General features: G+C 37.1%; 3 protein-coding genes and 1 non-coding gene across 5 annotated transcripts; 2 read left to right on the top strand and 2 right to left on the bottom strand.

The window, feature by feature from the left end:
* Positions 1–3,332: 3,332 nt before the first annotated feature.
* On the bottom strand, positions 3,333–9,716 carry LOC147536334 (polyadenylate-binding protein interacting protein). Of its 2 annotated transcripts, none has more exons than XM_086640913.1 (13): positions 9,253–9,716; positions 8,723–8,844; positions 8,457–8,611; positions 7,818–7,965; positions 7,370–7,413; positions 7,050–7,125; positions 6,903–6,927; positions 6,181–6,458; positions 5,721–5,972; positions 5,363–5,485; positions 5,128–5,178; positions 4,173–4,251; positions 3,333–3,708 (listed from the first exon to the last, which is right to left on the bottom strand). In XM_086640913.1, exons 1-13 carry the CDS (start codon positions 9,434–9,436, stop codon positions 3,512–3,514), a joined length of 1,734 nt encoding a protein of 577 aa, XP_086497039.1. In that variant the 5' UTR covers positions 9,437–9,716; the 3' UTR covers positions 3,333–3,511. The 2 variants fall into 2 exon arrangements, with proteins under 2 accessions (XP_086497039.1, XP_086497040.1); XM_086640914.1 differs by having other exon boundaries at positions 6,181–6,455; positions 9,253–9,569.
* Positions 9,717–12,901: 3,185 nt separating this feature from the next.
* LOC147536333 (derlin-2.2-like) lies at positions 12,902–20,699 on the top strand. Its single transcript, XM_086640839.1, has 6 exons — positions 12,902–13,238; positions 13,744–13,843; positions 19,532–19,746; positions 19,838–19,921; positions 20,025–20,078; positions 20,286–20,699. The coding sequence occupies exons 1-6, from the start codon at positions 13,140–13,142 to the stop codon at positions 20,466–20,468; spliced, it is 735 nt and encodes a 244-aa protein (XP_086496965.1). The 5' UTR covers positions 12,902–13,139; the 3' UTR covers positions 20,469–20,699.
* Positions 20,700–21,235: 536 nt separating this feature from the next.
* TRNAM-CAU (transfer RNA methionine (anticodon CAU)) lies at positions 21,236–21,307 on the top strand. The gene has a single exon. It is a non-coding gene; the product is annotated as a tRNA-Met (tRNA).
* Positions 21,308–21,674: 367 nt separating this feature from the next.
* LOC147536331 (Major facilitator superfamily protein) lies at positions 21,675–26,306 on the bottom strand. The gene is made up of 7 exons (XM_086640838.1): positions 25,954–26,306; positions 24,813–24,940; positions 23,924–24,145; positions 23,375–23,836; positions 22,668–22,865; positions 22,188–22,325; positions 21,675–22,061 (listed from the first exon to the last, which is right to left on the bottom strand). The coding sequence occupies exons 1-7, from the start codon at positions 26,032–26,034 to the stop codon at positions 21,800–21,802; spliced, it is 1,491 nt and encodes a 496-aa protein (XP_086496964.1). The 5' UTR covers positions 26,035–26,306; the 3' UTR covers positions 21,675–21,799.
* Between the last annotated feature and the right edge of the window lie 949 nt (positions 26,307–27,255).

Here is a 27,255-nt window from a genome sequence, read left to right as displayed (position 1 = left end):
GGTCTCTCCTTCGGCTACCTCTGTATAGGAAGAGAATAGGCTTTTGTCACTACAAACGTGATGATTTGTCTTAGAATCGACCCACCATCTCTGGTTGTTAACCAGGTTATCTTCATGTGCCTCTGCACAGAGGTTCATTTTATGAAGTAGATCAAACGCCTTTTCGAACTCAGTAATCATTAGACGGTGATTCCGATTTTCGGTGTCTTTTGCTAATAAAGCTTGGTTATCGGCTTTTTCCCTTTGACTGTCATATGTGGAGTGACAATCTTTGGCTAGGTGGCCTCGCTTTCTACATTTGTAGCATTCGACAGGCCTTTGCCTTTTCCTCGACTTGCCTCGCTTCTGCTTCAGAGCGAAGTCAGTTCCCTTGAACATCTCTGGGTTTTCCACGTATGTGGTGTTAGGCTGAAGAACCCGTAGGGTGGTTCTTGTTCGTGCCATTTCCTTTTCTGAAACACACAGAAAGTAAGCCAAATTAATATCTTATAACCAGAGAAATAATCGCTATATATAAAATGTCTTAAGATTGTTGTTCTCTGGTTATTAATCGATAAGTCGATTTCTCTCTGTCTTGGCTTGATTCGGACAGAGTTTCCTTTCTCTAACTTTGTAGAGAGATAAACTATTAAAGAATAAAGATAAGTCAATATTCCTTCTTTCGGGCTAACCGAGATAGGTGTTTAATGTAGTCGAGGCAAGAATAAATTCTCTTTCCTTAAGACATTTTACACCCCCGTAACAGTACCAAACGTTAGGGTGAATGCCTTCGGGATACAACGACTAACCTTTCAGAATTTTAAGATGGTACTTCTATATTCTGAAAGCGGGCGAACCTTTGTCAGTATTATGAGCTCTTTGACTGATGCGGATGATCTTCTAGATGAAATTCAGATTTCACTCGAGACTTCTTTCTTCCTTTTCCAGATATTCTAGTCTATCCAGAACCTCTAGAAAATACTTCTTTAATTAGATATTCTAGGCTAACCAGAACCTCTAATTGTTAGAAGGGAAGAGAAGAAGAGAATGAATTGAATTGATGTTCTAGACGACCTATGAAGAACTTCTTTCTTCCTTTTCTAGATATTCTAGTCTATCCAGAACCTCTAGAAAATACTTCTTTAATTAGATATTCTAGGCTAACCAGAACCTCTAATTGTTAGAAGGGAAGAGAAGAAGAGAAGAGAATGAATTCATTGAAAATGAAGTGGGTTTGGTGGGTTTATATAGGAATTGAATAGGTATAAGCTTTTGGGACACATCTCTAGAGTTTTGGGGACAAAACTCTTGGTTTTTAGGGACACAACTCTTTGAGGAGAGTTGGTTATATAACTGGGAATTTCGGGTGGGTTTTAGACCGTTGGATCTGCCTTCACAACTCGGGTGAAACAGCAGCCTTTAGATGATCGTGATCTGTCCCGAAACTGTCCCACAGTTGATCAAATGACCGTTAGATCGTAGCCCGGAGCGTGCCCGAACGCGGAAGGAACGCCTGACGTCAGATCGCGTGAAATCCCGCGCGATGAACGCTGACCGTCCAGATTGGCACGCTTCCTCTTCGCGCAAACGCCCCTCAACTTGACTTGTCCTCTTTGACGCTTTAGTACCTATTTCAACCGATCTTCGTTCAAACTTTAACCTTGAATTTCTCATTCATCCGGAATCGGATTTGAGTGATTCTTGGCTCTAAATTGAAGAGCTCGACGAGACGAACGCAATGGCGCGTTCCGTTTCTGAGTTTGACGAGTCGGCTCGAGCCAAAATTGGCTCCGATTCCAACACCAGGTAACCTTGATTCAGATTCAGGCTTAGTGGTTCACTGTTTGTGGCTTAGTGGTCATTGTGCTTAAACTGATATGGCCTAAAAACGAAGGATAAGTCAGCCCGGGCATGACTACTTCAGCCGTGGCAGATCGACACGACCTGTTTATTGTCAGACTAAAAGCATATCGCGTCATACGTTTTTGGAGCAACACGACCCACTCTGAACCACAAACATTATCTAGTGGTTCAGAAGGTGTCGTGAACATTTGGTATGACACTTACATATTGAGAGCCCTCGTTGTATCTATGCGTGCCTGCAACAGCAGGTCTATTTCGTGCCTATGAACGTATTCAGTTTATAATCTCAGCTCGATAGGCTTCACGTTCAGACATGTTAGAGCCAAAAGAAAAAGAGGCTAGAAGTCAGTCGTGATATGACCGCCTCAGACGCGGCAGGTTGGCACAACATGTTTATTGCTCGAGTAAAAAGCGGTCTCTGTCGTTTCCTTTGAAGACCAACATGACCCACTAAACCACAAGCAACACCACGTTCTTCTGGGCCATCCCGTTTTTCGTTGTACATTTATTATCTTTTTACATGCTGGACTTGGGCTACAAATCGTGTAAGTTTCTTTATAGGGTGATTATATGGTTTTTTTAGGGTGATTATGGTTTTGTTAATCGGTAGAACTGACGGAGGCATTTGGCAATGGCGGTAGTGTTTTAAAGGTAAAAAAAGATATTAATTACAAACTCAGAGGAACATTTTTTTCGATGTCTCCAAACTTGTTGACAAATGAGGTCTAGATGTTTGTGGACTTCCAAAAATGGAGTACATAACTCTCTTTAGTGTCAACTTCGAATATATATATATAAAGTAATATGTTTTATGGCATATAAAGTTCGATACATTTTATTGATAAAATCAAATCTGAAATATGATTTGATGACTGCAGGATTGACAACATTCATTTTTGTCTCACTAGTGATGGCTAATTCGTCCCAATGGTTGATTCTAGCTTATTTTCTATTTGTTTGATTCAGACACAACTCAGATCAACCATACTCTCCTCTTGCGCTTCGTACCATTTGGGTGGATCTGCAATCCAATACTCCGATATTAACTTGCTGGAATTTTTAATCTTAATTCATCCAAAATCTTTATAAAAGTCTATAAACTCAACTAGTTGAGTGGTTAACTACAAGAATTGTTTTAATTAACTTGTTAGATTGCAAACTCTACGAAGACTATATGTCTGAAGATATGTTCATCTACTATAAACATAAAGGGTATATATTGTCTAGGTAAACATTCCAAAACGTACTGCAATCGAAGATGGCGTCCGAAGAAGTATGCACCTAAAGCACCCGATACTCATATCGAAGCGTACCGCGTACCGATACCCGTACCACGTACGCATACCAGGTAACCTTGATTCAGATTCAGGCTAGTCATACAAGTCTGATTTAAACAATAAGGAAAAAAACATACACACAACCTTAGTCTTGACCATTTTATCTGACTGAACAGATAAAATAAGTTGAAGCAAGAGTAGCAGAAAGTTCAGTTTTCAAATACAAGAATCAATACTCTAATTGATACCAGAAGATCATCTCATACACAGTTTCAGTGACAAATCTCATTTCTCACAAATTGAACACTTCAATTGTACTTTTTTTCCCTCATAAAGACTAAAAAACTGTGGTCAAAATTTCGGCGTAAAAGTCCAAATTAAGGAGAAAATACTCAAATGAACTTACTAACAAAATGACTATTTGGAACAGGAACTGGAATTGGTCGTCCTGGCGGGAACTGAAGCTGAGATAACGGGACGTGAACAGGTAACGCAAAAGGTTGCTGCCCGTTGTTCACCATGTAAGGTGGTGGCGGAGTCGCACATACCTGTATACCCTGACCTGCTGCTAATGTTGCTGCTGCAATTCCTACAAAATTGAAGATGAATAAAATCCTACATATTTAGGTTGCGGAATAAAAATAAACAGTTTATTGAAGCTTGGACTATCATGGTTATATCGAAGATACAAGAACGGCTGGTAGTCTAGCAACCACACCCGTTTTTCGACGAAGTGGGGCGTTCGAAAGAACCCACAATATTAATCTAAAGGACAAAACGCGGATGCTCTTGTTGATAATTATGAAGGAATAACGAGTATTACAATTGATAAGTAAGACCCGTGCTAAACTTCCAAATTTGTAACTGTGTTACTCTGATCTGCTACTTTTGTTTATATTCATCAGTTGGTAGATGAATATAAAGTTTACCAATAATAAGCAGCATCGTTTCTATAGAATGTATCACATCAATGTTGCACATTTGTACATGTTGCAAAATGAGTATAATTTGCAGCTTCAAAAATCTTAAAATCATAATTTTTAGTTTTATTACCTTGTTGCTTCGGAAAATGGGCTTGAGGGTGAGCAAACAGAGGATGTGGTGATGGGGTTGTTGCAGTCTGAATGACATCCTAAGCAATAATTACAACAGTCAGTAACCTTCAAAATATAATAACCAATTAAACATTCAATAACTAAGAATCACGCTACAAGCAAAAGCTACAGAGGAGAGAGAGAGAGATAGGGAAAATGTGACCATTGAAGGGAATTATCTTGTGGCCGTTAACTCTTCAGAGGCGAAAAATGTCCATGTTACGAAAAATATACGAAATGAAGTCACTGATCCGATTTGCTTCCAGACAGTTACTTGAATATTATTTAAGTGAGTGAGTTTGTCTTGTGATGTCTAACTCTGGCTCTATCGACAAACACAGACATCTTGACATTTCCATCTTATAGAAAGGGCGCCAACTATACACATATGTGGGTTTATGCGTAAGAAAAGAGATCTTTACGAACCAAGGCAGTGTTTATTTTATTCGAGCCAGTCTTTACCTCACCTGCCACTGTAAATTTCAAGTGATGTATGATCTGAAACACTCCACTTATTTCAACAAGCCCTTTCCTGGTTGGGGCAATTAAGCCGGGTCTTAGTCTAAACAAGTCGAAATCACCAATTGGATCCCATCAACTTTCTCTGGAATTTAATATGGACATTGTGATTAGTGAAATAAGAATGAAAGATATAAAATTCCCTGCTGCCACCGAAAATGGGATATCTTCATTCCATAGAGAACTTCATATTGGTTCTACATATGTCATCTACTGGATAACTAAGAACAAATGTGATTTACTAACACTATATCTGGCTTGGGGAAAAGTATCGGAAATATATTGCGACAAGCTTGTGTTATGCAGTTATCAGCTTCATGCATTTTATAGTTTTATACTGAAGAGGAAATATAGAATCAGATGTGCATAGAGTATACAAGGGTTTAATGTCTTACATGTGAAACGGGATGCATATAAACAAGCTGTCCAAGTCTGTGACCCGTAACCTGAGACCCACAAGGAAAAAGTAGAATGACAAAATGAAAACCCATGGTCACTAAATAAGCGTTTCAGAATTTTGTAACAATGTATACTTCTAACTGTCCAAAGAATATCCTGAAATGCATCGAAAGCCACTGTAAAACCCTTGATATAAAGACCGGACTTAAATTGCATACTCCTATTACTCACAGATTGAGGATTTGGGTGAACATATGTTGGTCCGGCTTGAAGAGGAGCATAGTGGCCTGCATATCTAACTGGTTGGATCCTGCTATCCATGTGCTGGAGCCTGCTATCCACGTGCCCAATAATCTATCCGAGGAAAGAAAATCACAGAAAGCTTAGTACAATTGCATTTAACAATCGATGAAACTGAAGAAAGGAGCTTTCAGTAACAATGGCTATATGTTTCCTAAGAACATGGAGACACAAAAAAAAGGCACTTGGTAATCAAGTGTGTATATATGTGTGTGTATATATATATATATATATATATATATATATATATATATATATAATAAACAGCAAAGAAAGTACAACTACTTACAGGTTGTGGATAGTGCGAACCAGTGACGTCATTTAGAGCCACCATATTATTGTAATGAACAATCTTTATAGGCTGAGGAGTGAAAGTGTTGACTCCTGGTTCTGGTTGTGGATTAGGTACTGCTACGACAGTGGGCCTATTCTGGATATAGGGCATGCTTGTAACTGTTGCTGCTGCTGCAGGAGGAGGAGCTGCTGTTCTAGGTACAAGTATTGGTGAAAAGGTTTTTGCTCCTGGATTAAGCTTAAACTCCTATACAAGTTATACAAGTAATTTAATATACAGTCATACAGATATTGTCTAGTTAATTATCATTTTAAAAAAAATACAAACACTAAGTAACAAGACTTATAGTCCAAATAGAAGATTTTAAGATGCATTTTCTCATACCTAGATGGATATAGATTATAAACTAATGACTCGCATCATATTTCATAAGTGTTTTAGGCTTTTAGCTTACCTTGGTACTTGAGTCAGAAACTGTTGAAGCAACAGAAATATTTGGTGACTGACATTGATTAGAATGTGATTCTGAAGTTATGTTAACTGCAGTAGAAGAAGCTGCAACTTCTGGAACATCTGACAAAGTGTCTACTACAGTTTGCCTCTCGCCGTCATGGACTCCTGGACTTTGATGTGCAGGAACATGATGAGACGATGATTTCCCATCTGAAGGCATCTGCCTGAATATTTCCACGTGCCTTTCACCAACGGATTCTGGCTGAGGAAGGATTGCTTCTGCCACAAAAAAAATCAACCACCTTTCTAAAGCAACTTCAAGGAACTCAATGTACCAAGATAATAAAGAAAAATGCGCATGTGGAAACCTAGAACCTAAATGGGCATAGATATGGATACTTCGCTGATGGAACAGTATATGAATACGCAGTTTTGCATGATGAACAAGCAAAATAATTGGAGAGACTACGGGACATACTTCAAAGATGTAAGTTATCAGTTAGGTAAGGTCAGCTGTTTATAACAATCTCAAATTCTCAACTACTGCCTATTATCAGACCATACTCTATTCGTGCACGATCCTTACAGTCTAAGTAACCATTCTTTTATATTGTTCTCTTCTAATAAAAGCGAACACTCAAAACAAAAACTAGGACATTCTTTTCTGTCAGACGACTCAAAGTTCAGACCAGGTGAGGTGTAATAAGGTATTATGTGCATTACCTGAAGTAGAGTCCTTATTTTGAAGCTGCACAAAAGAAATATATTTTATTAGTTATAATCCAAACGGAAGCAGACCATATGACTTCTTATTCGAATAACAACGGCCCTTAAAATAAATTATTCAAAGTTGTATTTCATTCAACATACAGTTTCTTCATTTCGAGCCCCGAACTGCTGGCGAGATCGGTTGTTCTCTGACTGAGACTTGCCTTTCCCAACCTGACTGTCAGCAGGTGACAAACAGAAATCTGAGCTCGAACAATCATTAACAGCAAAAAAAGACCAAAAGGATGAAGTGAAAAACTGATAGAACAACTGATTATTCCCGAATGCCACACAACTACGTAGCAACTCATAGTAGAGTGAGGTTGAGAACCACCCATAAGTGGCTCCACAAATTACTGTCTATGACTTAAAACAGAAAATTAATGTTTGAAAACCAATCAATATATCTTGTGGATTCTTACCCCTCGTCAACTGTAATTAATGGTACAGTGGATGCTTCCTGTTTCTGCAATCACTCAAACGAAACGCAAGAAAGGGTCACATATTTCCAGAATAAGATATGTAAATTGGAATAAACAAATACATTTCTCGTTCAGTCGAAGTGTTTGTTTTTTTTTTTAATCTGAAACCCGAAATAGTTTTGTATGTTAAAGATGAGTTTTTGTATTCTATCTATCTAACTGACATACATCTTAAAACAAGTTTCCTTCTCAACTACACAAGTTTTCAGCAATAAAATACGTCCTAGTCCGAGATTGAGAGTACACTTGATTTAATCTGATGTTACTGAAGAGACAAAAATATGCATCGACTCACATGTAAAATACATATAAATAGCATATCGTTTTCAGATCCAGATTAGATAAAGAACGCCATCTAAGTCAACACTTTCAGAATGTCATTACTCACCTTAGTAGAATATATACCATTTGCTTTGCAGGTTTCAAGTTCCACTCTGCTTCTCATTTGTTTAGCTGCCGCTTCTCTGATGATTTGTCCCTCGCCAACAACTATCTTCGGACCATGACTGTTCTTGTTTTTATTTTGACTTGAACTCCTGTACCAATAGACGAGGTTTGATATGAGAAGAAGAATCTCTGAACCAATGGGGGTTGTAGGATGTTAATTAGCTACTCAAACTATCATGCTAGTCAATCCCAGAGTTTGACAGAATGTCTGTGGTTATAAGGAGGCATTTCAAGTGTTACGAAGCATAATCGACAGCCATAAGAATATTAAGTTCATCAACCAACAACAATAACGCAATTCACAGTCTACCTACATATCTAAATCTCAACATATCACACATTCCTTGCAGAAACTCAAAGAAACACGAGATCACATTATATTTTAGCAGAAAATAGCTAAGATATCATCATTGGAACTTTATATCAGTGCTACAAATATCTTCTTCCATTCAGTCAAAATAGCCAGTCATATCTAATACGTAGGTAAATAAAGTGTTTGAGCTCAAACACCAATCGATAAGCACGCACTAAAACTAAAATGTACATGAACAATTTTGATTCTCTACACTAAAACAGTTACCTAATCTGGCTTCTCTTCGATGGGGCAGCATTGCTAGATTTAACTACTTTCAGATCGTTTTGTGACAAGCCCGAAGACCGAACAGGTCCATTGGCTGCTTCAACATCTTCACGAACTATATTGCCACCGATTCCTTCAGCTGGAAGCATAACTCCCTATATTCAAAATCAATTTTCACACCGATATATCATCAAAAGTTCAAAACAACAACACTAACAATTCAATTATATTGAAAACGGATTAAAACTGCGCTATTAACAAAATACCTTGGCAATTACTTGGACTAGATCCTTTGACTGTACTACAAGTGTATCTATAATAGACCCATTGTTCAATTTCACATCTTGCTTCCCTTTCTTAATCATCCTAGCTTTCTTCAGAATAATGCCTGAAAAGAACCCTAGTAAAATCAAACTCTTTCCTCTATCATAAACAAATCTTAACAAGATTCAATTAATTATTAATTAATCCCTAAACAGAGGAAGAGAATATTAAGGGATCAAAGTATTGTTAATCTCATGCGATCAAATCAAAACCACAATAATTCCTCAAAATAATGAATACCCACACTAGAATTCATCTTGAAATTAAAAACCCACTTAAGGGTTTCAAGATCAAAATTCAAAACCACAATAATTCCTCAAAATATTGAATACCCACAGTAGAATTGGTCTTGAAATTAAAAACCCACATAAGGGTTCCAAGATCAAAATTCGAGAAACAACCTAATTAAAACAAATCAGAATGGGGGGGGGGGGAATGAAAAATGTAGATTTTAGTAATAATGTATACCCACCGTAATCTTTTTCAATTGAAGCTGTATGAAAAATGCCTGAATAAACAGAGCCATCTTTAACCTGAACTTCAACTGGTAAACCTATAATACTCATGGTGGTGAAGAGTAAAGCATCGCTAAGAGAAGAAGAAGATGAAGAAGAAACGTCAGGGTCTTGTGGTAGATCTTTCACTTTGTAACCCATTGTAACTTTCTCTCTCTAGAAATGAGAAATCTCTCTCTCTCTATCTCTCTCGCTCTGTCTGTCTTGTTCTTCTTTTTCGATTTTGAACACTCAAATAGGTTTGGAGATTTTATTTGAATAGGGAAAGTGAAACGCCGATATAAAGCCGAGAGGTTCATGTTGGCACGGCCCTGACACGCCACTCAGGCACGTGCGTCTGGGGCTAGAGTGTCTATACTTTGTACTCACTTTGCCAGCCATGTCATATGGACACACTTCTCTGGTCATTCATTGGTGGCTTGAACCAAGTCCTTCTTCATAGCAGATTAAATCTTGAGATCAACCGTGAATGAGCAATGGTGGTGGTGTGTGCTTTGTGGTGGTCATGGTGTGTGCTTTGTGGTGGTCATGGTGTGTGGTGGTGTGTGCTTGGTGGTGGTGTGTGCTTGGTGGTGGTCATGGTGTGGGGTGGTCGTGGTGTGTGTATGGTGTTGACTGTAGTGGTATGTTGTTGTGTTCGTGGTCTGACTCTAGTTTATGATGATGGTCAGGTGGTGTTGTATGTGGTTGTGGTGGTGGGGTCTGAGATGATGGTGGGGTCTCTGGTAGTGGTATGGTGGTTTGTGGTGGTGGTGGTGGTGGTGATGGTTGAATCTATGTGGTTGGTCTTAGTCTCGGTCTGACCGAAGGCCGAGATCGAAACAAGACCGAGACGGACCGGGTTAGCTCGTGGGTTTTAACTCGTGGACTTAACTACATAGGTTGGATTGGGTCAATTAGAGGGTAAAATAGTATTTTCTCCTGTCATGGGTTTTGAAATGTTATATTTAACACTTTTTTTTTAAAAAGGGAGTCCAAAGTGCAACTCAGGAAAAAGGGAGTCCAAACAGCAAGTGCATTATACGAAAGGGGGTCCAAACAACAAATCTCCCTCAAGATAACATGTATAACTAATAAGTATTAAGTAATAAGTTTGATGATCTGACTGTTCATTACCTCATAATTTTCGAACTTAAAACATAAAATTATGGGTTATTTCCCTAATGGCCCCCAACTTTGTGACCAGCTTCCCGCCTGGCCCCCTACTTTACGAGAAATACCCATATGGCCCCCTTCCGTTGTAACACCGTTACTCTCTCTCTTCCATTTCTTTTCTCTCTCCCTCCAGCATGTTTTCTCTCTCTGCCACCTCGTTAAAACAAGCCACATCATCGTCTTCACCGACAGGGTCGCCGGCCGGCTAAATTCCGGCCGGCGACCCTCAAACTTTTTTTTTTCTCTTTCTTCTCTCTCTCTCTCTAAAAAAATAAAAAATTTCTTTTTAGATTCTCTCCTCTCTCTCTCTCTCAACTCCGGTGAAGGGGGTTTCCCTTCGCCGGAGTAGGTCGAAGTCGACCTAGTTCGACCTACTCCGGGGAAGGGAAACCCCCTTTGCCGGAGTTTAGAGAGAGAGAGGAGAGAATCTAAAAAAAAATAAAAATTTGTTTTTCTTTTTCAGAGAGAGAGAGAAGAGAGAGAACTTTTATTACGATAAGAATTCTTTTATTACCTCATAATAAAAGAACTTTAAAAGAACTTTTATTATCATAATAAAAGAAATCATGATAAGAATTTGGATGGTTCATAATAAACAAATTCTTATCATAATAAAAGAAAATATTGTATTCTTGACCTACCAGAACTTTTGAAGTTTTTATAAGGCAAAAAACTTCAAAATATCTAAATAATATTATTGCTACTTATGTTATATTGATTGGAAATATAATAAGTAGTTAAGAAGGTAATAAATAGTAGTATAAAATTTGAATTTTAAGTTCCAAACAAAAAGTTCCAAAATATTAAAAGATGATGTCTCGTCTCAGTTTGTCTCGATCGAGACACCTAAGATTCTCGACCAAACCCTAGCTCGATGTCTCGACCGAGACCAAGATTCTCGGTCGTCTCGACCGAGACTAACTACATCTGGTTGAATATGAGACATGAGATTTTCTAAGTAATACGGGGTATAAGTGTCAGTCGACACATTTCAGAAATTGTCCATATGTTTCAGACTTGTTTTGAAGTATGAAATATGTGGGCTTATTTTCACCCCATTCATTAGACCACGACCTAATGCAGCTAAATTTTAGATTTTCTTAAATTGAAAAACAAACGTTTGAAATCTGAATTGAGACCAAATTTGGATTTTAGATAAAAAAAACAAACAAACGCAACATAAATCTACCATTGTTGGAGTTATATGTCCTACCTTGATATATTATGTCACCTATTGCCGAGCAAAATATTTGTTAGTTTTGACCAAGTCAATAAGTTGACAGATTAACCGAAATACTCACAGAGCAACCTTTGTGGAAGTCACCAAGGAGGCAGATCTAATGGAGCCCGATCACCTAAGCCATAACATGAGTCTCCCAAGTCTCAACTGCCTTAAACCTTGCTCCAACTTGGACGCAAGCCAAACTAAGTCAGCTTTGGTAAGAGCTCTGTCTTGGGTTTCATAATACCAATGGAGGCATGCTGAAATCAGTTCGCCACCTTGAGCCCTGTGCTGCCTCGGGACACGCGAAGGTGGAGCCGCTATGAGGTTTATCATAGGCTCAGAGCAGAGAGAACAACTAAAAAAAATTCTTTTAGTTACCGCAATAACGTGAACAAAACAACGGGTAGTACATGGTAACGATCTACTTTTCATGCATGAATCGTTAAATGGCATAAAATCTGTTAATTTCAGATGATACACACTTATCAGATATTATCCTCTTTACGACCGTCAACACGTGGTTTTCATCAACTGAGTCACGCTATCTACAAATATTAGAGGATTTAGGAGCCTAAAAGCGAGGTTATCATGTTTTAATATCGAGACTAATTCGGATTTTTTGAGTTGCCTAATGGGATTGGGTCTGCTCTATAAAATGTCACCTAATTAATTTTTAAGTTGTAGAGCGTTGCATTGGAGATATCTTTTGAACAGATAATCTCAAGGTTTCATCTAGAAAAAGAGAATCTTAATTTGGACTTGATACATAATATGACAATTAAGTTTCTTTTTTGAATTTTACAAGTAAAATGCTCAAGAAGTATCTCAAGAGGAATCTCAAATCAGTAGATGTTGGACGAGTTTTGTTCCAAAATTTCGAATCAAATCCACTAATTCCAAATTTGGTGGGTTTGATACGGTGTTTTGTTTGAATCATATTGCCTCTACTATATACAACTCAAATTGGTTGGCACTGACCGAATTTTGTTATAAATTGCCGCTCAATTCTACCGATATCAACTGCAGAGCATTGGAGTTGAATTCAGTAAAACTTAAATCAAATTGTAAAACAAAATTAGAACCACATCGTTAATTTTGGTTGGTCCCTTACCAAATATTGTGAAACTAGATTTACCAATCAAAAGGAGCGGGTGACATGTAATAACACTACTCCTGCTCCCTTTAAAACTTCTCTGCATTTTAATTTTGGTTGAAAACACAATCATAAAGATTTGTAAGTGAACCTAAAATCCTACGTGTAAAATCCCTAATACATGATTGGCTTATTATTGTTGTCAAAAATAGTGACCATCAGATTAATATATTATATGTGACGGTCAAATCATAAAAAAGCAACAAAAATGAAATAGACAGTCTTCTCCTGCTTTCTAAGATTCAGCTCGACTCTTGTATATTTTGGGGGGAAATTAGGGTTTGGGTTAGGGATTGGGGAAAAATTTGAGAATGGCTCAAGCAGTTGAAGAATGGTACAAGCAGATGCCCATTATCACTCGTTCCTACCTAACTGCATCAATTATCACCACCATTGGATGCTCTCTCGAGGTTTAATTTCTTCTCCTTCTCACATGTATTTTGATTATTGGTTCTATTTTTATTGTTTAGATCACTTTTTCAGGAAATTAGGGTTTGGGTTTTTACTCTTCACTTAATTAGTTCCTTTAATTTATGAATGAAGAATTTCGGATTTTACCCTTTTAAGTTAGGAATCATGGGTTAGTGTAATTAGGGCTGATACTGATTCAACTTCCAAGCACAATAAAAATCATTATAAACTTATGAACCCTTTTATTAATGTTCATTTTAGGTGGTGTTATTTTTTTCCCCCTTATTGTTTGAATCTGACTCGCCTCAATCTGAAACATTTGAATGAAATTGACCCAAACTTAATGAGAATCAGCCATTCAGAGGTGTCAGATACAAAAGCAGACATTTTGATAATTGACTCGAGTCAATTCCGACCTCAAGTACCTTAGACTTTTTACCTTTTGGTTTAATGGTGTTGTGATGATTTCTTCTGTTTATCTGATTTAATGTTTCATTGTTGCAGATAATCTCGCCTTATCATTTGTATTTGAATCCTAGACTGATCATTCGGCATTATGAGTTGTGGCGGCTCGTCACCAATTTCTTGTACTTCCGTAAAATGGGTAATTATAGACTTTGTTGAATTATGAAGATAATTTAAGATTCACATATGAATATTAGTTGTGAAAAATCGTTATGGTAGTCCAGAGATACAATATTCTGAAGATTCAAAAATTTATAGTAGTACATAGTAGTCTAGGAGCTAAGCGAACTATTTCCATCAAATATGCTTTCGTGGCCCTTTAAGTCCGCGTCTGATAATGCACGTTACAAGTACTGAAGTACGAATTGGAGAAGATAGACGGATAGACCTTAGATTATCCCACGCTTGTAGATGTTATTCCATGTAAAAAAAGTGAAAGCTAATTTACTTTTAACCACTCTAAATGGTTAGTTTGCATTACCATAGAAAGGTTTTGTTATACTTGATTATAAGGATTTTCAACCAACCCAAGAAAAACTTTGTATCAGGCAATGACCGATTGGTGGAACCAAATATCGGCTTACCCAGGCTAATAGAGATGATAGAGTTGATAGAGAGAGACGATGTAATGGGAGTGTAATCGTGATGTAAAGGGAGTGTAAACTCGGCTTAAATAAGTAGTGCCCATAACGAGGGACATTTTCGTCTTTTAAGCTGAAGAGAAAGTTTGTTATAACAAACTTTCCCTCCAACTCTTTCTCTCTCTACTCGAGCTATATAAACTCGGTTGTAATGATATTTTGATCATAATAATAAAACACATCTTCTCAAACTCAATCTCTCTTCTCTCTAAACTTCCCTAAATTTCACATGGTATCAGAGCTCTAGGGTTTTCTTCGACCTAACAATGGAGGAAACAAGCTCACACTCAAATCCTTCTTCATCTTCTAATTCAAATCATCTTCCGTCCTTTAATGTTACAAATTTCATAGCAGAGAAGCTTGATGAAACAAATTTTTTGCTTTGGAGAGATCAATTCGAAACCATCTTGATCAGTAATGATCTAATTGGCTATGTCGATGGATCTGTAACTGAACCAGAAGCTTCGATCTATGAAAACGATAGAGAAATTCTAAATCCAGCCTATCAGATCTGGAGAAAGCAAGATAACTTTGTTAAATCATGTCTAAAAGCTACTTTTTCTAGATCGGTTTCTTCAGATGTGCTTGGATTGAAGACTTCTCAACAAATTTGGGAGTATTTGAATACTGTTTATGCAGAAGAATTCGAACCTAAGCAAGATCTTCTTCGAAGAGAGATTCAAAATACGAGAAAAGGATCAGCTACAATTAGTGAGTATTTACGAAAAATCAAATCATTATCTGATTCTTTAATTGCTGTTAATGATAAGATTTCTGAAAAGGAGATAATTAGAATCGTTTTAGCTGGATTAGGAAAGGATTATAGTCAATTCATAGTTGCTATTGATAATAGAACAACTAGAATAAACTTTCCTGAACTTAGATCTCGTCTTCTTCATCATGAGCAATGGCTATCTGCTCAAGAGAAGTTTGATGAACAATCTGCCTATTATGTGAAGAACACAGATTATCATAAACCATCCACATATAGCCAAAAGAACAATTATAACCAAAACAAGTCAAATTACTCAAAACCAGGCTATACTAGATACAATTCAGATCGAAATCAGACATCAAATCAAGTTAAACCTAGAAACTTTTCTCAAACAAAGCCTCAAACATCTGAAACACAACATCCACTTCATAACCAAAAAGCTGAGAACTTTGATTTCTCTAGCATTCCTTGTGGAATATGTCACAAATGGGGTCATAAGGCTAGCAAATGTAGATTTCGATATGCTCCTCCTTCTAGACCTTCAGATTCACCCTCATTTGCTGGACTTCATATTGGAGAATCCTCAAAATCTCCTCAAATAGATGGTGATTCTGATCCATCTCAAGAGGAGTGTCATATTGCTGTAACAGAAGAATGTCTTACTGCTGATATACTTTCTTCATCTAACTCAAAGTCCTGGATAGCAGACACAGGAGCATCAAGTCATATGACACATGACTCAAAGGTACTTACACACTCTACTCCTTACCTTGGTAGTGAATCAGTAATGGTTGGTAGTGGTAACACCATTAGTATTGCTAGTACTGGTAGCTCCAAAATGATGTCTGCCTCACAAGAATTTGATCTTCATGACATTTTACTTGTACCAAGTATTAGGAAGAACCTACTGTCCATCTCAAAATTCACAAAAGACAATGATTGCTCAGTAGAATTCTTTCCTTGGGGTTATAATATCAAGGACTTAGCTTCTCAATCTACATTGCTAGAAGGACCAATGGTTAACAATCTCTATCCTATTGAATTTACACCATGGTCCATTAACCAAATTGAGGCTTTATCAGCTAATTTAGTAGCTTCTCCATCTTTGTGGCATCAAAGATTGGGACACACTGCTCATGGAGTTCTTGAAACTCTACATAAGTCGAATCTTATTCAGCTTACATCTGAAGACTCATCTAAGCTGTGTGATTCATGTCTTTTGGGTAAAAGTAAATGTCTGCCATTTGAGTCTTCTTCTAGTGTGACTTCAGCTCCTCTTCATTTAGTCCATTGTGACATATGGGGACCTGCTCCTATAGCATCAGCTAATGGTTTTCGATACTATATCCTATTCTTGGATGATTATAGCAGATTTTTGTGGCTTTATCCTTTAAAATACAAAAGTGACAGCTTAGCTTGCTTCAAGAGATTCAAACTTACTACTGAAAACTTGTTATCTACAAAAATCAAGCTTTTTCAAACTGATGGTGCTCCAGAACTTACAAAAGGAGAGTTCAAGAAGTTTCTTGATGAATCAGGCATTACATTAAGAATTTCTTGTCCATATACTCCTCAGCAAAATGGAAAAGCTGAGAGAAGAAATAGACAAATAACAGAAATAGGAAATACTTTGTGTTTTCAAGCTTCAATTCCAAAAGAGTATTGGTTTGATGCTTTTGAGTATGCTTCTTTTATCATCAACAGATTACCTACTAAAATTTTAGATGGGAAATCACCTTTTGAGGTTCTATTTGACAAAGCTCCTGATTATTCTGCTATCAAAGTATTTGGCTCAGCCTGTTATCCTCATTTGGGAGCTATAAGAAAGGACAAGCTCAGTCCTAAGTCAGTGAGGTGTGCTTTCCTTGGATTCAGTCCTCTTTACAAAGGATATAGGTGCCTTGATGTTCATTCTGGCAAATTCTATATCTCTAGACATGTTGTGTTTGATGAAGGTTCTTTCCCTTTTGAGGACTTTAGCCTACTTTCCTCAAGTACTCTTCCATCTGAACCTTCAACCCAGGTTGTACTTCCTATCCCATCCTCAAGCATTTCTCCAGTACCACAGTTATCTTCTATGCCTACTACTAATGCTGTTACTTTTGAAAATTCTGTCCCAACAAGTGGAGAATCAAGTTCATCTTCTTCACTTCCTGTCTCTGCACCTCTTGATCCTCCACCTATTCATCATATGACCACAAGAGCAAGAGCTGGCATTCATAGACCCAAAATTATTCCTGGATTTGTATCACATCACACAGTATGTCATCCACTTCCACAAGCTTATGTTACTCTTCTTCACCAATCCATTGATCCCACTTCTTATACTCAGGCTTCTAAGTCTCCTGAGTGGTGTCAAGCAATGAATGAGGAATTAGAGGCTTTACATAAAAATAACACTTGGTCACTTGTTCCTGTTCTTCCTTCTATGAATGTGTTGGGATGTAAGTGGGTTTTTAAGACAAAATTGAAGGCTGATGGGTCTGTGGAAAGGTATAAAGCCAGGCTTGTGGCTAAGGGTTTTCATCAAGTTGATGGCTTAGATTATACAGAGACTTTTAGTCCTGTGGTGAAAGCTACAACAATTAGAGCTGTTCTCACTGTAGCTGTTTCAAACTCTTGGGAAATAAAACAATTAGATGTTTCAAATGCCTTTCTTCATGGCATTTTAGAAGAAGAGGTGTATATGAAGCAACCACCTGGTTTCTCTGATCCTAAGCTCAAGGATCATGTGTGTCTTCTTCATAAAAGTTTATATGGTCTTAAGCAAGCACCTAGGGCCTGGTTCACTAGGTTTGCTGGTTTTCTACTTGATTATGGGTTCCAAAAGAGTCTCACTGATCACTCCATGTTTGTGTATACTGTTGGTGCTGACACAATGGTTCTTCTCCTCTATGTTGATGATATTATACTTACAGGGTCTTCTTCTTCTCTCATCAATACTCTGGTTTCTCAACTTAGTTTGGAGTTCTCTATGAAGGACCTAGGATCACTTCATTACTTCTTGGGAATTGAAGTTCATCCTGATAAGACAACTGGTGGATTGCTACTTACACAAACTAAGTACACTCTTGAGCTCTTACAAAAGGCTGGTTTACTCGAGAGTAAACCTATCTCAACTCCAGTCCCTTGTGGTCAAAGGATGTCTGCACTTGATGGTGATTTGCTTGAAGATCCTTTGTTATATAGAAGTCTTGTGGGAGGCCTTCAATACTTAACAACTACTCGACCTGACATTGCTTTTGGGGTCAATTATGTGGCTCAATTCATGGCTGCTCCTCGAACTTCTCATTTTCAGATGGTAAAACGCATCCTAAGGTATCTAAAGGGTACTGTTGGCTCTGGCATCATCATCAAGCCTGGTAATTTGTCATCACTTTGTGCCTATAGTGATTCAGATTGGGTGATTCTCGTCGATCAACTGCTGGGTATGCAGTTTTTCTTGGTTCTACATTGGTTGCCTGGTCTTCGAAAAAGCAACCTACTGTGGCTCGATCGAGCACAGAGGCTGAGTATAAGGCAATGGCCAATGCTACCTCTGAATTACTTTGGATATTCTATGTCATGGATGAACTTGGATACTCAATTACTCATCCTTTCCTATTGCTTTGTGATAATATGGGTGCTAAGCACTTAGCTGCTAATCCTGTCTTCCATGCTCGCACCAAACATGTTGAAATCGATTATCACTTCATTCGAGAGCTTGTGACCTCAGGCATATTGAAGATTGATCATGTTTCTTCTTCCAAACAGCTTGCAGATGTGTTTACCAAAGGTTTGGCTAACCCACTCTATACTTCTCTCTTATCCAATCTGATGTCTCTTGTTCAGATTGAGGGGGAGTAATAGAGATGATAGAGTTGATAGAGAGAGACGATGTAATGGGAGTGTAATCGTGATGTAAAGGGAGTGTAAACTCGGCTTAAATAAGTAGTGCCCATAACGAGGGACATTTTCGTCTTTTAAGCTGAAGAGAAAGTTTGTTATAACAAACTTTCCCTCCAACTCTTTCTCTCTCTACTCGAGCTATATAAACTCGGTTGTAATGATATTTTGATCATAATAATAAAACACATCTTCTCAAACTCAATCTCTCTTCTCTCTAAACTTCCCTAAATTTCACACAGGCTATAGTTAGCTTCCAACATTCGGGTTATTTGCAAAATAACAAAGTCCCGTTGTCGATAGTTATTTTTATATTAAATGAGGTACACAAAGTAATTAAGGATGGTAAATTTAAAGTTATAAAATACCCCCACCGCCCGACGGTCCTTGATATACCAAATTCCAGTTTGTTATCTTACTCCTTAGGCGCAAACCTTATGAAGTCACTCGTTATTGATCCCTACTTTTTTTTTATCATGTGCATCTTAGTTTGTAATCATGTAGGTATTTAATAAGGTTATATCTCACAATCTCACGATGCTCAAGAAAAGTGTAACTTTAAGTTGTACTTTTTGGATGTTGACAGACTTGGACTTCTTATTTCACATGTTCTTCCTTGGTCGTTACTGCAAGCTTCTTGAAGAGAACTCATTCAGAGGAAGAACGGCTGATTTTCTTTATATGCTCATATTTGGTGCTACCGTTTTAACCGTGACTGTTCTTGTTGGCGGAATAATACCTTATGTTTCAGAATCTTTTGCAAACATTTTCTTCCTCAGCAATTCGTTAACATTCATGATGGTATGTTACTAGTAATTGTATTCCCACTGCTTGTTTTCTAATTGGTTATCTCTTAATCGGGTAAGTCCCATTATTCGACGTTTTTGTACAGGTTTACGTATGGAGCAAGCAGAACCCGTTTATCCCTATGAGTTTCTTGGGTCTTTTTACTTTCACATCAGCTTATTTACCATGGGTAAGTGAGGAAGCAAAACAAGTTCATCCCTATGAGTTCTTATCGATTTTAGAGTTTCTAACTCGTAAAACTGAGGCTTGGTTGTCATTTTCTTTTGTTTCAGGTGCTTCTTGGTTTTTCTGTACTTGTTGGTACCAGTGCTTGGGGGGATCTACTGGTAAGTTTTTCTCGCAGTTAGTGGAAACTCTTTTGTTGTAGTCTGACGAAATTATAGCGATGGTAATTTACATATGCTTTTAACTGCTAAAACTGGAAAGAATCGAACACTAGAAAACTTTCTCCAAGTGAAACACATACTTCACCTCCTGTTAGAAAGTCGAACCATTTCTACTTCCGTTCTAAGCTCAATAATTTCAATGTTCAGGGAATGATAGCAGGTCATGCATATTTCTTCCTCGAAGATGTCTATCCTAGGATGACTGGCCGACGCCCACTGAAAACTCCTGCATTTATCAAGTCGTTCTTCGCCGATGATCCAGTTGTGGTCGCAACTCCCGCGAATGTGAGGTTTGCCGCCCCACCTGTAGAAGAAGCCCACCAAGACTAAGCCGAACATGAACCTAGATCGACAATGTGGGATATGAGATATATTTGTTGCTGATCTTTGCTACCGATATAGAAAGTAGTCTTTCTGATAATGAGATGTCATTATTTAAGTCTTTGGAATGTTTTAATATAGATAACAATCTATATAATCTTGTGAATAGAAAAGTTGCGACTCAAAAACTTAAGTTTACTTGTTTGGCTATAAAAAGTGAAATAAATGTTTTTATATATACACTCCTGTTACACTTATATCGCTAATGGAACAAGCATTTTTTGTCCGAGGGTTGACTTCTTGTTCATGTATTTCCAAATCAATTCTTATATCATCTCTACCTTTGTTTTTCTATTTCGAAGTTCATGGTTGAAATGATTCATTTATATTCTTCTGTCTGAAATAACTCTCAAGTCGAATCCATTGAAGCTTCAATGAGCAATGTCAAGAACAACAGGCAAGAGTCAATCGCTAAAGAAGAAAAAACAACTCTGTTACGTGTAGCGGAGAAAGAAATCTAACCGCAACAAATTCTTAACAGTTTGATTAAGTAAAACTACGGAATATATCGTTAGGTTAAAGTGGAAAGAATGAACCCGGCAGATCCGACTGCTCGACTCACACGGTGCCACCTGATTAGTGTGACTTGTTTTCTAATTGTTTGAATCTGACTCGCTTAAGTCTATAGTTTGTGTAAACCTTGGTCATTTGAGTCTGATTTGTATTTGTCAAGAGTACAGCTATAACTATGATTGAGTTGGATGTTTGACAAGAACATCAGAGTGGCGCAGCGGAAGCGTGGTGGGCCCATAACCCACAGGTCCCAGGATCGAAACCTGGCTCTGATATAGTTTTTAAAATTGGAATTTTTTTTTCTGCCCCCCTACTTTCTAACCACTTCCTTTTCGACTCTCTATTTCTTGTAAATTCAAACTTCTGACTTCTTTTTTATATGTTTAGTCAGATAATGGAGTTCTTCATCTCACCAAGTACTAAAATTTGAAGGGTTTAGTTCTCACTTCTCACATAAATTCATTCATTCAAGGTATGTCAGAAAGATTGTTGTCGAGATATACTCAAATAAGTCATTTAGACGAGTCAGACATCACGAGTTAAACAAAAGCAAACAGTCCAAAATCTAATCGAGTCAATTCATATCTTTAAATTGAACTCGAAACATAATAGATACTTACGTACGTTTCCACCAAAGAGATGTAACTCAAAATTCAAATTTTATAAAAGAGATGCTTCAGAAAGTTTGATACAGAAAAATGACTTCTGAAGATTCAAAAATAAGTATACTTCTTAATTTTGTCATGTGTGAAGAAAAAATTTATAAACTAGGTTGCTATTCCTGTAACTTCCTTGGGTATCAAAAATAGGAACCCAATTGGGATGAAAGTGCAGATAACTTGAATTGTAATCCCCAATAGAAGATTGTCGAACGAGCCTGACGATATATTCAGCACCGAAGCCAGACCCGCACCTACGAACGATCCCAATGTGGATCCGAGGTTGTTTATCGACATGAAAAGAGCGAATAATGTGCCTTCGATCCCAGGTGGGCAGAGCTGCCCAGAAAGGATTAGGAATGGCATGAACCTGCATAATCAAAACAACATTTAGGGGTGTGAAGATGTTGCAGTTGTCAAGTTTTACCCTCGATCCGTTTGAGCAATTTAATCGGCAAGAAAGAGAAGGGAGAGTAACGAAACAGGAAGAACTTACTTGAGTTGATTAATAGCATCAGTAAGTGCAGATCCAGAAAGAACCATAAGTTTATCCGATATACCGAATGCCACATTTGTTCGAGATACCAAGATTATGTCCAAGAGGGTCAAAGTGGCAAGACCAATCTGTGCACACCTACATTTTGGTTTTCCGCAGTCAAGAATACAGTTTTCAGCACGTCTCATGGTAGATTATTCAGACTATGAAGTACATATAGATGGTTCTTTTTGCAAATTCAGATCTGAAATCTGATACAAGATCTAAACTACTCGTCGAATGGCTTTTCCAGGCTAATTTTGGGTCCATTTGAATCAAACATAAAATAAGTCTGAACTAACGGCCAATTGTCTAAAATACTCTGAAATGATCGTTGTCCCCTTGACCAAGGCAAGTCAGACTCAGGCAGGTAAAATCAGAGAAAACAAAAACCACTACAATCGGCAAGATAGAAAAATGCAAAGGCTTGTGAATACTTACATGAGAATTCTTCTTAACTTCATTTGCTTGAAATAACGATTGTACGTGAAGGTTCCGAACATTAGACCTAACCACCCGACAACACGTGCAGTCCCCAAAAAGGAAGCATCCAAGTGCAGGAACTCAGTCTGGTAATAGAACATAACTGTCGAAAGGTTCGGATTTGTGACATGTGCTAGGAAAAACCAAGACATTGGCCTGGCCTTCCCGAAACAACAAAGTAGATTAGAACGATGAAATAGATAGAAAACTTCGTCAGTGAAAATAAATTCGAGTGAAATAGTGATAAAATATTATCCAATCGACTATGGGCATGGCCCATGAATGGTCGAGAAAACTGTTGCGTACTTGTCTTTCCCAGAGAAGATATATAATGGTTCACTCACTTCTAAATGCAGCGACCAAAACCAGACAACCCAAGCAAGATGTGAAATGGTAAATACTGCATCATTTAACCACTAACAGACTACAATTTCACGACCTCTGGTTTCACTCACCGCCAATTAAGTTGCATGAAAACAGACTCCCTCTAACCCATAGAATAATTCTAACCATCCCTTCCGTAAACTAGATTAATAGCAAAGGAAATCATACATGATTAATGGAATGGTAATTCCCACTAGAAGCTTATCAAGTTTAATAACGTGGAGATAATATGTTAACCAAGGAGTAAGAATAGAAAGTAAAGAAATTGCTTCTGTATGTACCTGAGGATTATGGGTTGCTTAAATGCCCGACACAAGCTATAGAAAGCTGCTTTCAAAGAGTGGAACCATTGCTTGATCAAGGAGCTATCCTTTGCAAGAGTGTCAGATTTAAAAGTAGTGGTGGTTTTCGTTTTGATATTCTTTTGACTCTTTTTCCTTCTCAAAGTGTTGTTGCTTGAACGCCCCTCTCGGGTAAATTTTTTATCACGAACACTACTATCTAAATCACCTTGATCCGAGCTTCTTAAATTGGCAAACTCTGGCAAAGCTTTGTTGCCCAAAGAATTCTCCTCCACCAACCCACACGACAACAATTGCATGGCTGGGAGGACAGAGAAAAGAAGAAAAATTGTTTCTATAGGTAAGTTGGTTAAGGCATATCCTCCCAATAAACTACCAAATATTCCTCCCAAAGCCATCGTTGACCACGACACTGATTGAAGATCTCCGGCAAATGCAGACCTAATAAATTTAAATAGTAATATAACAGATAAGATTCCAAATCAAACCAAAGGTACCTGAAGGCTTAAATGAGATAAATACAATTACCGTTCATCTCGCACTGCCTCAGCGATCATTGCATCAACCACAACATCTGCCATGGCTGATCCTAGATTTTGTACTGTTAATAAGATCATAAGTGGTCCACTTGAACTCCTTAGAGTTGCCTTTAGGCCTAGAATTAGCCATGGGAAAAGAGAAAGTACTGTTGCAATAACTAGATATGGAACCCTTTTCTTCCCTTTTATAGGTATACAATCAGACAAGATTCTGCAGAAGAAAACATTCAGGCTCTTACATATAGGGAAAAAATGAAAGCTATGAACAAACTCTGAAGTAGGTACAAGCCAAAATGCTCGACTTAAGAAAATTATTCTTTTCTAATCTTGCTCGAATTTAGAGTTATCCATAAGTGAGACTTTCCCATATATCATATATATAAGTGAATATACATAAGGAAATGCTCTTTCAATAGCCAAACTCCTCCCTTATTACATACATTTGTACAATTTCCACACTTCTTCCTTGTGCCGCACAAGAAGACCTTTCTTTTCGTTACCAAGGGAGGTGGACCACAACTATCGTTTTTGTTTTTAGTTTTTCCACATACGAATATTGAGAATTTGGCGTTATAAATTTTAGTTCGTAGTTTTCACCAATATGACCTAGCAACTAACGCAGAACAAAATATAACTGACAAGCCTGGACTAAAAGAACTGATCCTTAACTCTCCAAACATAGACTAGAAAGAGAAAGATAACATGGACCGTGCTATTAAGGATAATTCAATTGATACGTTTCTTTACATTTCGACTAGGACCATTACGTTTTGAACAAATTCATTTATCACTTTATTTCGTAAGTTTCTAAGTTGTGTTGCTCATGTTCGAAGCCAGGAAATTAAAATCAAGCACAACGAGTAAAGGAAAATAATTACCCGTAAACTGGTTTTATACTCCATGGAAAAAATGCTACTGAGAAAACAAGTTGGGAGGCCGAAGGGGACAACTGAAGCCTGTCTTTCAGCTGGTATGAAACGGCTGTCCATACAAAGGATCTGAAACCCTACATTCACATATAACAATTCGATCAAGCAAAAACAGCTGCATCAAAATGAAGACACGAACAGGACGCGATATAATTAAAATCAGTTTCTTCTACATAAAACTTCAACTTTTTATATCTTCTGAAATCAAATAATCTGACTGATCATGGGTAAACCAAGATCACACGATACTTGAACAGTTCAACTATATAAGAGTCTAAAATGTCGATAATTTGAAATTTTGGTGACATTAGCATATCAAAATATCACGAAACAGTGGATTGGTTAACTGAGAAATGGTAAAATGATTCGCCAAACAACCAAATAGAAAGGCCTAAAACTGTCTGAGCTTTATACAAACTTGGTAACTAAAAAAAATCAAATATGAGTTGTAAACATATTTGCTTCAAAGTTGCATTTGTAAACGGATCTTCATCTATTCGAGCTTATGGAATCGTACATTCATGTATAGGCCATTTTGTATCTTCAATGAACCTTCTATAAAACTCAATACGAAACTTCCACGTTCTCGAACTTGTAAGTTAACATATAACATAACTTTCTATGTTCTTCCTCACTATTTTAATTGAACCCACAATCAATTTAAAAGCCTAATACTTGGGGAATTCATCAAATCTAAGAAAAATTTACCCAATCCTAGAAACCAAAAATCAAATCCTCATCAACCCAAGATTTCAAATCAATTAATTATAAATTCTACAAAAAACTAAACCCTCTAAATTCAATTTCCTAATCCAAACCACAAACCACAACAAGTAGTACTTTCCCATCATATACCATCAAATCCAATTCTCATATTTAAAAAGTAAAACTAATCTTCTGAACCCAATACCCAAATTTGAAAGACAAAAAAAATCATGATCCAAGAGAACAAAAAACATTCAATCTACAAATCATGAAAACCCAATGAACAAAACTACAAGATCCACAAAACCCATATCGTAAATCAACAAAATCCTTCTAACAGAATAATCAATTAAAATACATAAAAGAAGAAAGAGAAAAAGCAAACCTGAGTGAAATAAACCAAGGTAATAAGCCATAAAAATGAAGTCCCAAATGAAATCTGAAGATGTTTTAACCATTTTATCATTTTTTTTTTTTGGTTCACACCCAAAAGTAGTATAAAATCTCTCTTCCTGCTCTTGCTTGAGCCTCAAACGTTCATACCCACACAGATTTTGTTCTTCTCTTTATTCTCTTTTGGGTTTTGTTTTCTACAGAGAGAAAGAGAGAGATTCTGCTGTGCCTGGTTTCCGTTAGACGTTGAGATGATTCAGTTTTTTGTCATGGGAAACGTCCTGCTCTTAAATCTAGAATATGATTTTTTGAAGACAAAAAATTGGTCTTGAGAACTTCCTTGTCAAACTTTGTGGGGGAAAAAAATGTCAAGTAAGACACGTCAATCGTGTTAATTTCATCCGTTTGATTTAGATGATGTTGTGTTATAGCCCTTAGATGGGATCTAATGAAACTCCTACATGTTGGTACTTTTTTTTTTTGCGGTTTCTATAGGCGGTCCATTTTCGTGTTGTAAAAACTGGAGTCATTAAGTAGAGTTAATTCGATTTGACTGAAATAAGTTCTATGTAGTATCTTTTTCCCTTCATGTTGTTCAGTCAAAGAGCAAAAAGAGAGCAAGCATACTATTGGATTGTATCGAGACCAAGATCTTTATGATTTCTACGAGTTCGAGACCATTCGTAATCTTTTACATATGATAAATTATGTTTCTACTTAAAAATCACTCGGAATAAACTAAAAATGATTATAAACACTTTTAGGAATTTAATTAGTTCGAAACTTCTCAAACACTAAATTAAAAAAATAAGATTAATCAAAAGAAATGTTACAGATTTTGGAACACTTTTTCGTGAAAGATTAAAATATAAAATTGAGATCTTTTGGAATATTTTTTTTATACTTGTTATTAAATGATACCATAACATAAACAAATTTAAAGATTTTGATAAAATAATTGGAAACAATTGAAATGAAACAGGACAAAAAATCAAAGAGTAATCAGGACGCCTATAGACAAATATAAAAAATCAAAGAGTAATCAGGACGCCTATAGACAAATATAACAAGGATTGCCTCTATCGAAACACCTTATTTATTTTCCTAACCCAAACTCCACATGTAGACATGTAGTGGTTGAATGCCCATTTTAGCATATGACTTTTTTATTTTTATTTTTTTTAAACAAACATAGCATTAAGAAGAAAAGTTAGTTACAAAGTTGCTATGATGGGAAGAAGAGCAGTTAGGAAGGCAAGTAAAGTATGAAGTGTCAGAATTCTTACATCATGTG

The sequence above is a fragment of the Eschscholzia californica genome, unplaced genomic scaffold (assembly GCF_041429995.1).
Source record: "Eschscholzia californica isolate CP2 unplaced genomic scaffold, dmEscCali1.0.p SCAF_5, whole genome shotgun sequence".
In the NCBI taxonomy this organism is placed as follows: Eukaryota; Viridiplantae; Streptophyta; class Magnoliopsida; order Ranunculales; family Papaveraceae; genus Eschscholzia; species Eschscholzia californica.
Note: the sequence above shows the minus strand (reverse complement) of the source record. Positions and strands in the feature narration are given on the sequence as shown.

Coding starts and splice junctions, on each gene's coding strand:
- LOC147536334 (XM_086640913.1), bottom strand. CDS start 9,436: ATGGGTTACAAAGTGAAAGATCTACCACAAGACCCTGACGTTTCTTCT. Junction 7,414..7,817: donor ATGGTATATATTCTACTAAG/GTGAGTAATGAC, acceptor GAGTGATTGCAG/AAACAGGAAGCATCCACTGT. Junction 7,126..7,369: donor TTAATTACAGTTGACGAGGG/GTAAGAATCCAC, acceptor ACCTGCTGACAG/TCAGGTTGGGAAAGGCAAGT.
- LOC147536333 (XM_086640839.1), top strand. CDS start 13,140: ATGGCTCAAGCAGTTGAAGAATGGTACAAGCAGATGCCCATTATCACT. Junction 19,747..19,837: donor ATTCGTTAACATTCATGATG/GTATGTTACTAG, acceptor GTTTTTGTACAG/GTTTACGTATGGAGCAAGCA. Junction 19,922..20,024: donor CATCAGCTTATTTACCATGG/GTAAGTGAGGAA, acceptor CTTTTGTTTCAG/GTGCTTCTTGGTTTTTCTGT.
- LOC147536331 (XM_086640838.1), bottom strand. CDS start 26,034: ATGATAAAATGGTTAAAACATCTTCAGATTTCATTTGGGACTTCATTT. Junction 24,941..25,953: donor CCTTGGTTTATTTCACTCAG/GTTTGCTTTTTC, acceptor ATGTGAATGTAG/GGTTTCAGATCCTTTGTATG. Junction 23,837..23,923: donor GAGGCAGTGCGAGATGAACG/GTAATTGTATTT, acceptor TAAATTTATTAG/GTCTGCATTTGCCGGAGATC.